Genomic DNA, 10,962 nt, shown 5'->3' with positions numbered 1-10,962 from the left:
GGGAGCCTGGGTACAGGGGGGGCACTGGGACAGACTGGGGGGGCACTGGGAGCGCTGGAGGCACGGAGGCCTGGGTGTGTGTGTGGGGGGGGCACTGGGAGGAACTGGGGGGGGGCACTGGGAGCACAGAGGCCTGGGTACAGGGGAGGCACTGGGACAGACTGGGGGGCACTGGGAGCGCTGGAGGCCTGGGTACGGGGGGGGCACTGGGGACAGACTGGGGGCACTGGGAGCACTGGAAGCATGGAGGCCTGGATGCGGGGGGGGGGGGGGGGGGCACTGGGAGGAACTGGGGGGGCACTGGGAGCACAGAGGCCTGGGTACAGGGGAGGCACTGGGACAGACTGGGGGACACTGGGAGCACTGGAAGCATGGAGGCCTGTGTCGGTGGGGGGTGGCACTTGTACAGACTGGGGGGCACTGGGAGCACTGGAGGCACGAAGGCCTGGATGCGGGGGGGGGCACTGGGAGGGACTGGGGGGCACTGGGAGCGCGCAGCAGGGCGTGGGCGACGGGCAGGACGGCGCAGAGCCCCGGCAGCCGAACGGGTCGGACGGGCCCCGCGGGGGGGGGTGCGGGTGCCGGGACCCCCCCGGGGGCTCCGTGACTCACCGCGGCCCCTCCCCGCCCTTCAAAGGCACCGAGACCAAGCCGGGGAGGGGGGGGGGGGGGGAGGAAGGGGGGGGGGGGCAGGCGGCTGGGTGCCCTGCCCAGCACCCTGTGGGTTTCCCACGCACAAACTTGGGGGGGGTGGGGGGAAACTGAGGCACGCAACCCCCCCCACCTCGACATACCCCTCTCCGCGGGGGGGGGCCGAGCTGGCAGCTGAGGCTGGGGGGGGCGGAGGGGGGGGGGGGCCCAGCCCCAATTTGACTCACAAATGGGCTCCACCGAGCGCAGCCTTTGTCCAGGCCACAGTGTGGGGCCCCCCCGGGCGGGGGAAAGAGGGGGAAGAGCAGTCAGAGCGGCCCCCTCCCTGCCGAGCTGGACCCCCCCCCCCAACCAGGCTCGACGCCCCCCCTCCCCTCCTGCCGCCCCCCCCCAGGGCCAGGCAGCTCAGCAGTTCTTGGCTTTATTGGATGGAGACAGAGGACGGTTAGCGTCCCTGCGGTGCGTAGGGGGGGCCCTGCTCGGCAGGGGAGGGGGGGAGAGGCACGGACACCCCCCCCCCCCATAGCGTCAGTCCTTCGTCCCGGTGCTCCGTGCCGTGAGGGGCGATGGGGGGGTCACACGCACAGGCGGTGAGCCCCGAAGCCGAAGTGATGGGCGCAGCCCCGGGCGGCGATGGAGGCAGGAGGATGATCGAGGTCCCCGGGGGGAGGGCAACGGGAATAGGGCCGGGGGCGGGGGGACACGACTCAGGCGCTGTTGACCCCCATGTTCTGCATCTGCTCCTCCAGCACCCGCTCGTTGCCCCCCCCCGCTGCCGCCGCCTTCTTCTTGCCCCCCTCCTGCTGCTTCTTCTGTTTCTTGGAGAGCTCCTGCTCGATGGGCGCCGGCCGCACGAACCGGATCAGCTCCCGCAGGTCTGCGCGTGGTGGGGGTGGTGGTGGTAGGGGGGGGACACAGGAGACACCAGGTGTCACACACCCCCTTAGGGACACTCGGGGACATCAACACCCCCCCCCCCCCCGCCCTGCCTCCTCCACCCCCGGCACCCAGGGAAGGAAGGGTGCCAGGGCGGGGGGGGGCGTTCGTTACCTGGGGGCATGAAGTCCCGCAGAAGGAAGGGTGCCGGGGCCGGGGGGGGGCGTTCGTTACCTGGGGGCATGAAGTCCCGCAGCTTTTCGGGGACGCGGACGCCCTCCTCGGTCTGGTAGTTCTCCAGGATGGCGCAGATGGTGCGGGTGGTGGCGCACATGGTGGCGTTGAGCATGTGGACAAACTCCACCTGGAGGGGGGGGGACACGGACGGGAGGGGGGTGACAGGGGAAAGGGGAGGAGGGGAGGAGCAGAACCCCCCCCTCCTTCCCCCAAACACACACACACCCCCCCACACACACACACACCCCCCGCCAGCCCCAGCCCGGCCTCACCTTGTCCATCATCTTCTTGGTCTGGCCGTAGCGGATGCGCAGGCGCCGCGCCTGGTAGTCGGTGCAGTTGGAGCAGGACACCAGCTCGCGGAAAGCGCCGGAACCGGGGAACCAGGCTTCCAGGTCCAGCTTCTTACTGGCGGCGTGGTTGAGGGAGCCTGGGAGGGAGATGGTGCGGGGGGAGACGACAGCCCTGAGCCGTAGCCGGGGGGAGGGGGGGGGGGGGTGTGTGTGTCCCAATCCCTCCCCACCCCGGAACGCGCCTGTCCCTGGGGATGGCAGCGCGGGAAACGGCGTGAAGCCTGCGAGGTGACTTGGGAAGGGCCGTGGGGCTCCTGCTCTGCGGGAGGAGGCGTTTAAACGGCATCACGTTCCTCGGAGAGTTTCCGGGAGGAGCTGGGACGCTCAAACCGTCCCTTTGGAAGGGACAGCGGGGACAATCCCAGCCCCTTGGCCAACAGACCCAGAGCAAAGCAGAGGATCTCTACGGAAAACATCTCCCTCCTCTCCCTCACCGGGGTGGCAAGGCGAGCCAGGGACAAAGAAAGTGGGTCAGGGCCAGGGTGACACCCGAGGCGCTGGCAGAGGTGGCCGGTGTCCTCCTGGGCCACCGCAGCACAGAGAGAGGGCGGCCCCTTGCCCCTACCCGAGACGATGTTGACGATGTGGTAGGGGATGCCCAGGGACTGGTAGAAGTCCTCGGCGGTGGCCATCATCTCCTCAAACATCTCCCACGACTTGTTGTCGTGGGGGGAGGCGTAGACGAACTGCTCGATCTGCACGAGAGAAGGGGGACAACCCCCGGCGTTGGCGCCAGGCCCACCTCTTCCCCCCCGGGGGATACAGCCCCAAATTCCCCGCTGGGAATCCTCCGCTCCTCTCTCACCTTCTCGAACTGGTGGACGCGGAAGATGCCGCGGGTGTCGCGGCCGTGGGAGCCCACCTCCTGCCGGAAGCAGGTGGACAGCCCCGCGTATTTGATGGGCAAATCCTCCGGTTTCAGCCACTCGTCCCGGTGCAGGGCGGCGATGGGCTGCTCCGAGGTGGCGATCAGGTACTTCTCGTCGATGGAGCTGTCGTCCGCCTTCTCGCTGCCTTTGCCGATGACCTGGGGGTCACAGTGACAAAAGCCACTGTCCCCCCGTCCCCAGCTGCTCCCGCGCCTCCGGGGACAGATGCTCCCCCGGCAGATGCGCAGGCAGCGAGGCTTTCCGGGGACAGGAGTGGGGACAGGATGGCTGGGGAAAGGGAGCAGCTGCTGCTCAAAGGCCCCGATGGCCTCCTGCCAGCGAGGCTGGGGACGAGCCACCTCTCTGTCACCGCATTGCCATGACAACCGCGTCAGCCGGGAAGATGGAGCAGAAGGGAGCTGCCACCGCCGTGGCCTCGCCGTGGCAGAGAGGAACTCAAGCTGGGGGACGCGGCGTGGCAGTGGCTCGGTGGGAAAGCCGGTGCCCCGAGGGGACGGCGGGGGATGCAGCGTGGAGGTGACTCGGTGGGAAAGCCAGTGGCCCGAGGGGCTGGCAGAGGACACGGCGTGGCGGTGGCTTGGTGGGAAAGCCGGTGCCCCGAGGGGACGGCGGGGGACGCGGTGTGGTGGTGGCTCGGTGGGAAAGCTGGTGCCCCGAGGGGATGGCAGGGGATGCAGCGTGGCGGTGGCTCGGTGGGAAAGCCGGTGCCCCGAGGGGACGGCGGGTGCCAGGCGGCGAGACACGGGGCCCTGGCGGGGCCTGGAGCCGCTCACCTTGTAGAGCTCCTCGTCGAACTGGCTGAGCTGGGCCACCTCCTGCATCACCTCCTTCCGCATGAAGAAGGGGGTGTAGACGGGAGTGTAGCCCCTGGCGCGGAGGCTCTGCAGGGCGTACTGGATCAGGGCCTGCTCCAGGAACACCAGGGGACCCTGGGGGACAAGGGAAGGCACCACCTGTCACACGCACACGCCCCACTTTGCCATCCCTTCTTGCTGAGCAGGTCTGGGAACACACAGAGCCCACGGCAGCTCCAGGGATGCCAGATCCGGAGGGTGCCCAGGCCACGGCGGCAGCAGCAGCGCGTCCATCCCACGCCATGACCCAGCTCGTCACAAGCTCGCGCTGGCGTGGAGGCTCCCGTCACCGAAGCCAGCTCAGCGCAGGGGAGGAGGACCCCCGACCCCCCTCGTTTGCCTCAGCTCTCCCTCCGGCTCCCATGGGTTCCGTGCCCCCCGCGAGGGTCCGGGCGCGCACCTTAAGGAAGTAGCCCCGGCTGCCCGCCACGACGGCCCCCTTCTCTCCTTCGTAACCGTCCACCATCACCACCAGGTCCACGTGGGAATACTTCTTCCTACAGCTGCAGTCGCCCCAGACCCGCTCCACCTTGTTGTCCGCGTCCTGCACAAAGACGGAGAGAAGGAGACGAGGGGAGGACGACCCATCACCTCAGCTCCCAAGGGCTGCGGCGACACCAGTCTCTGCACTGCACCGGGCCCAGTTTGGGATCCCACACTACAGAGCCCGGAATCCCAGTTGTGATCCCAGCTGGCCACTTATTATGCGGCCACTTGGCAGCCGGCCCGGCCCAATTGTGTTCCCCCAGCCAAATATTCCTGGTGGATGAATGAAGGCAGGGGAGGGAGATCCCAGCCCCCGGCTGGAAGCGAGTTTCCCATGTATCCCCCCAACAATGGCCGTGTCCAGCGTTGTCTGAGCTGCTCTTTGTCTGCTCCCGGCAGGAAACGCTGTCTTGTCATGCAGATTTCATTCACCGCCCGCTGCTCTGGGGTTGGGGGGACCTCCCCGCAGCGAGCCCCCGCTTGCTGGCAGTTGTCTGGCTTTGATGAAGCGGCGCAGCCGGCCCCCGGCGCGCTCTTGTCCCTACCTCATCGTTGCTGATGGGCACCGAGGGGTGGAGGAGGTTCCCGATCTCCCGCAGGCTCTCGAAACGTTCTGCCTCCAGCCTCAGGCGTTCAGCGTCGCACTTGAGGATGGCTTCGTCGATGAGGAGACGGACTTTCTTGATCTGGGAGACCTGCAGAGCCTGCGCGGGGACCCGGGTGAGGTGAGGAAGGGAAGAAAGCCCCGGGGAGAGGGGGCTGGCAGCCGAGCACGGCTAATCACGGCCCCTCGCCCAACCGCCACAGCTTCTGGAGCGAAACCATGGACTGAACACATCAAACAACAGCCCCAGAGGACAAAGGACCGACATAAGTCAGGCTCTGAAAGGGACGGAGCCGGCTACGGCGTCACACAGCGCTCGGCAGGGACAAGGGGGAGCAGTCAGCTCCCATGGCAGCAAAAGGCGGCCAGCGCCACGCTCATTAAACATCACAGTTAACGAACTGGGAAGGGGAACGGGCGGGGAGGAAGGGACTCGCAGAGGACACGTAATGACTGAGGCTGCTCAGAGCCCCCAGGGAAGCGCGGGAGAGTCTTTAGATGAAGGGCACCGAGACAGAGCTGGTTACTGGTGTGTGGGACGGAGGGAAATAGGGATCCTCCAGGCAGGGGGGTCAGGCAGTCCCCCCTCGGCCGGTGCTGGGGTTTTGGGCACCTCACGCCAACAACTTGGGCGATTACAGGCAAAGCTCTGGACAAACTGGGTGGCCCATCCGCTCAGTGGGGGGAGACGGGATCAGACTCACCCCTAGGACGTCGGCCGTGAGCTCATCGAGGTTCTGTGCGCTCTCCGGCACAGACTCGTCTGTCCCCACAGGCTCTTTTTTCTGTAGCAGGAGGTAAAAGAAACCCCAGCAGGATTAAAGAGCAAAGCTCCAGGGTAAAAACATTCCTCAACGATGCGAGGGAGGGAGAGGCCTGCAGAGCAGAGACCTGGGGGAGATGCCACCGGTTAGTAATGTCCCACCAGTGAATCGCTGCCAGGACCGTCTGCCTTCGTGCCTCACCTTCATCTTGTCTCCGATTGTTTTGCTGCACAGGTTCTTCAGCTTGTTCAAGTTATCGGCACGAAACCTGCCTGGAAAGCAGAGGGGAGGGAGCCGTCAGCCAGCCGCGTGAGTGGGAGCGGGGCCGGGATCCCCGTCCAGCACCGAGGGGGGCCACGAAGCCTCAGGCAGGAGCAGGAGAGGGGACGGCAGCTGCAGGGATGCCCAATGCCACCAGTCCCAGGCATTTTGGAAGGACGGGGGAGGGTATGACCATGTGAGAGCACGGTGTGGGGCTGGTGTGATGTGGGGCAGAGATGTGGGGAGCATGGGTGTCATTTGAAAACACCTCGAGTGATGCTGCACTGGGCCACAGCCCCACCAGGACCCCCACACCGGGCTGGGGCCACCGAGGGCTGAGCGGATCCAGGGCTTTAGGGCCAGAGCGATGAGATTTGGGCAGTTCAATGAGGGGACCGGGGAGGACCCCCTTGGTGACACCAGTGCTGGGAAGGGCAGAGCCCAGGACACAGCCGTCCCCTCCTGGCAGGACAGCCCAAATCAGAAACACACCGACGCCAGGGACGTGCCACCCCACCACGGTGACACCCCCATCCGCAGGCAGGATCAGACCCGCGGGGATGATCCAGAGTCAGGACACACAGCAGGATAAGAGCCAGGGAACGGGACATGGCAAACACCACCCTGGCAGCCTCCCACAGACCTCACGGCACCGGCAGACGTCGGATTGCATCAGCCGGCTGCTCGCCAGAGCGTCCTGCCAGCCCCGCGCCTCCCGGTAACGCGCCAGCGCACCCACCCCGCAGCACCCACCGCCGCCGGGACGGGACGGGATGGGGCCCCACGGGGAGGGGGCTGGGGCGCAGCCCCCACCACCGGCCTGGAAAGCCGGCTGGTCCTGTGGGATGAAAGACGCTCGGATAAAATTAAAGCGGTGATGACGGCACGGCCAGAGCCAGGGGACGCGCCGGGCGTGATTAAGCAGGGCTGGGCTCATGCACATCAAGGCAATGGGATTAAAAGAGTGTTTTAAAGGTGCCTCTTTCATCCCGTGGCGGCGGCGAGGGGGACTGGGGTGCCCTGGGAACGGCGGGTTTCTGGGGCACCCAGCCCTCCTCGCCTCCCACCGCACCCTCCTCCGCGGCGGGCACCCAACAACGGGGATGGACGGCAGCTCCTGCGGCCCGACCTCCCGCCACGGCCGGGGGTGATGGGGCCTTTGCTCCTGCCCCCCGTGAACCGCCCGGGCACGGGTTTACGCTCAAGATGGGGGGTGGCAGCGTGCGGGACCCCCGTCCCTGCCTGGCTGGATCCTGCGGCAGTGCGGCAGGAGCGGATCCCTGCGGATCACCGGTGGGGCTGCATCACCGGTGAGGATCCACACGCAGGACAAGGGGGACCCGCACCGAGCATCTGCCCCCCAGGCTTGGGGAGGGGGAAAGGGAGGTGGCGGGAGGGGGATCCAACGGGAGAACCTCTCCCCAGCCCTCGGGAAGGGGGTGAGGGGTGTGACACCCCCCGCAGGGATCCCCCAGCCCCGGAGGGGAAAGATCCACCGAAGAGATGCCCCAGGGCTAGGGAGGGGGGTGGGAAGGACCCCCCCCGGGGCTGGGGAGGAGGGACCCCGCAAGGTCACCCCGCCTTGGTGAGGGGTTTGGGGATCACTCTGGGGACAGGCTCCAAGCCCTGGGCGGGGAAGGGGGTGTGTGCGGATGAGAAGGACCCCCTGAGACATCCTCCATCCCTGAGGGGGCGGAGATGGGGGGGCGGGGGGTGTGCATCACCTGGGGCCAGGCCAGCAGGCCTGGGGGGGGGGGGGGGGCGCTGAGAGGGATCCCCACCCCCGGGGCGTGTAAGAGGGGCCATGCCCAGCCTGGGACCCCTCTGGGGGTGGGGGAGGAGGGTGGGAAGGGGTGACATGCCCCCTTAGGGGGTCCCCGAGCCCCTGGTGGGTGCCAGGTCCCCTCAGCCTCCCCGCCCCTCCATCCCTGCCCTTTCTCCCCACCCCCCCCCCCCCGCCCCCCCCACGTACACCTCCTCCAAGCTCCGTCGGCCCGCACCAGCGCGTCCACCAACGCCGGGTCTTTGAAGCGTTTGAGCTGCATGGCCCGCACCATGGCGGGGTCGCCGCCTTTGTCGGAACGGAACAGGTCCAGGTCCAGCACCATGATGGCGGCGGCGGCAGCAGCGGCGGCGGCGGCGGCGCCTCCTCCTGTCAGCGGCCGCCCGCCCACTGCGCGTGCGCGGGGAAAGGCGGGAACGGCGCATGCGGCGCCGCCCGCCCGCCAGGGGGCGCTGTCTGTGGAGAGGCGCCGTCCGGCGCCTCTCCACAGACAGCGCCCCCTGGCGGGCGGGCGGGCGGCGCAACCAGGCCCCAGCGTCCCCCCCCCCCCCTCACCCCACCCCGGGGGTCCCTGTGTCACCCTGGATGTCACCAGACGCCCCCCAGGTATGTCGGTGTCGTCGTCGTCGTCCCCCCCACCCACCCACCGGTGTCCCCAGGGGTCGTCGTCCCCCCGTCCCCCCCCCCTGCGCTGTGTTCCATGGCATCGCCAGGGCTGCCTGTGGTAGGCCACGACGCCCCGTGGCACCTCACGACACCCCATGGTGACCCACAACACCCCATGGCAGCCTACAACAACCCATGGCACCCCAAAACATCCCATGGCACCCTACCCCATGGCTCCCCACAACACCCCATGGCAGCCTACAACACCCCATGGCACCCCAAAACATCCCATGGCGCCCCACAACACCACCCCGTGGCGCCCCACAACACCCCATGGCAGCCTACAACACCCCATAGCACCCCAAAACATCCCATGGCGCCCCACAACACCCCATGGCAGCCTACAACACCCCATAGCACCCCAAAACATCCCATGGCACCCTACCCCCATGGCTCCCCACAACACCCCGTGGCGCCCCAGAACACCCCATGGCTCCCAACAACACCCTATGTTGCCCCACAACACCCCATGGCACCCTACCCCATGGCACCCCACAACATCCCATGGCATCACCATGGCTCCCCCCCACACTCCATGGCACCCTACAACACCCCGTAGCGCCCCAGAACAACACCCCATGGCACCCCACAACGCCCCATGGCTCCCCAACCAGCGGCAGTGTCCCCCCCCCTCCCCCAAGCACCGGCCCCCATCGGGGGACACACCCTGGGACGTGTCCCCCCCCAGGGAAGGCCAGGTTGGGGTGTCCGTCCCCCACCACAGGAGCAGCCCCCCACCATTCCCACCATCTGGTCCCTGGGGGGCTCCCGAAGGGGTCCTGGGTGCCCCCCCCCCCCCCCCGCCACCGCCATGCGAGGACCCCGTCCCCCCCCGAGATGGGGCGTCCAGGCAGGGGTCACAAAGATCCGTCTTTATTGGGTGCCGGGACGTGCGGATCCCCTGGCACCGCTTAGAAAACGCGGAGAACCCTGTAAAAAGGGCTGGGGGAGGGCCAGGGGGGGCACAGGGGGCTGGCACCCCCCCCCCACGCCGGGGCACCCCGGGGTCTGCAGGAGCGAGGGGATTCGGGGGTGAGGCCGCGCGCGGGGACCCCCGGCATGCCCTACATGGGGACACGCGCTGACCCGTGTGCCACGGCGGCGGCCGGAAACGCCACGCTGGGGGCGCCCGCTTTGGGGTAGAATCGCCCAAATTGGTCCATTCGTGCCGGTGGCCACGCGAGCCCCGGCAGGGAGAGGGGGGGCACGGGGCTGGAGCCGGGCTGTGGCACGTCTCGCCTGGCACAGCATGGCACGGCACAGCGTGGCATGGCATGGCATGGCACAGCATCACCTGGTGTTGCATGGCATCACCTGGCATGGCATGGCCTGGCATGGTACGGCGTGGCCTGGCATGGCATGGCACGGCATCACCTGGCATGGCATGACATGGCATCACCTGGTGTGGCATGGCATGGCCTGGCCTGGCATGGCACGGCATTGCTTGGCATGGCATGGCCTGGCATGGTACGGCATGGCCTGGCATGGCATGGCACTGCTTGGCATGGCACGGCATCGCCTGGCATGGCATGGCATGGCATCACCTGGTGTTGCATAGCCTGGCCTGGCATGTCACGGCATTGCTTGGCATGGCATGGCCTGGCATGGTACAGCGTGGCCTGGCATGGCATGGCACTGCTTGGCATGGCATGGCCTGGCATTGCTCGGCATGGCATGGCCTGGCATGGTACGGCGTGGCCTGGCGTGGCACACTATCACCTGGCATAGCATTACTTGGCATGGCATGGCACAGCATCACCTGGTGTGGCATGGCATGGCCTGGCATGGTACAGCATGGCCTGGCGTGGCACGGCACTGCTTGGCATGGCACGGCATCGCCTGGCATGGCATGGTACCGTGTGGCCTGGCACGGCATTGCTTGGCATGACGTGGCATCACCTGGCATGGCGTGGCCTGGCATGGTACAGCCTGGCCTGGCATGGCACGGCATTGCTTGGTACGGTGGCCTGACATGGTATGGCACAGCACGGCCTGGCATGGCACAGCACGGTGTGCCCTGCCATGCCATGGAATTGCTTGGCATTGCCTGGCATGGCAAGGTATGGCACGGCATGGCATGACGTGGCATGGCACAGCATGGAACGGCATCACCTGGCATGGCGGCCTGGCATGGTTTGGCACGGCATGGCACGGAATTGCTTGGCATGGCATGGCATGGCATGGCACGGTGTGGCACGGCATGGCATGGCACAGCACAGTGTGGCCTGGCATCACCTGGCATGGCATGGCATGGTGGCCTGGCACGGCGTGGCATGGTATTGCTTTGCGTTGCCTGGCATGGCAGAGTGCGGCATGGCGTGGCACGGCATGGCCCGGCATGGCCTGGCACGGCACGGTACGGCATGACATGGCCTGGAGCACCATGGCATGGCCCAGCACGGCCTGGCGCGGCACATTGTGGCCTGGCACATCATGGCACGGCACGGCACGGCCCAGCCATGGGCCACCGGGCTCTCACCTCCTCACCCCGTGCCGTGACGGCAGCGCAGGAGGCGTCCGTGCCACGGCCACGGTTC

At 67.7% G+C, this 10,962-nt stretch overlaps 1 protein-coding gene across 1 annotated transcript; it reads right to left on the bottom strand.

Moving 5' to 3' along the window:
• Window positions 1-1,056: 1,056 nt before the first annotated feature.
• Window positions 1,057-8,134, bottom strand: SARS1 (seryl-tRNA synthetase 1). The gene is made up of 11 exons (XM_063356714.1): window positions 7,949-8,134; window positions 5,917-5,987; window positions 5,656-5,736; window positions 4,893-5,051; window positions 4,262-4,405; window positions 3,781-3,936; window positions 2,923-3,144; window positions 2,683-2,812; window positions 2,037-2,194; window positions 1,762-1,891; window positions 1,057-1,528 (listed from the first exon to the last, which is right to left on the bottom strand). The coding sequence occupies exons 1-11, from the start codon at window positions 8,082-8,084 to the stop codon at window positions 1,359-1,361; spliced, it is 1,557 nt and encodes a 518-aa protein (XP_063212784.1). The 5' UTR covers window positions 8,085-8,134; the 3' UTR covers window positions 1,057-1,358.
• Window positions 8,135-10,962: the final 2,828 nt, after the last annotated feature.

Source organism: Chroicocephalus ridibundus, chromosome 20, assembly GCF_963924245.1.
Source record: "Chroicocephalus ridibundus chromosome 20, bChrRid1.1, whole genome shotgun sequence".
NCBI lineage: Eukaryota > Metazoa > Chordata > Aves > Charadriiformes > Laridae > Chroicocephalus > Chroicocephalus ridibundus.
This window is presented reverse-complemented; position numbering and strand designations above follow the sequence as displayed.

Coding starts and splice junctions, on each gene's coding strand:
- SARS1 (XM_063356714.1), bottom strand. CDS start 8,084: ATGGTGCTGGACCTGGACCTGTTCCGTTCCGACAAAGGCGGCGACCCC. Junction 5,988..7,948: donor CGACGGAGCTTGGAGGAGGT/GTACGTGGGGGG, acceptor TCTGCTTTCCAG/GCAGGTTTCGTGCCGATAAC. Junction 3,937..4,261: donor GCCGGGGCTACTTCCTTAAG/GTGCGCGCCCGG, acceptor CTTGTCCCCCAG/GGTCCCCTGGTGTTCCTGGA.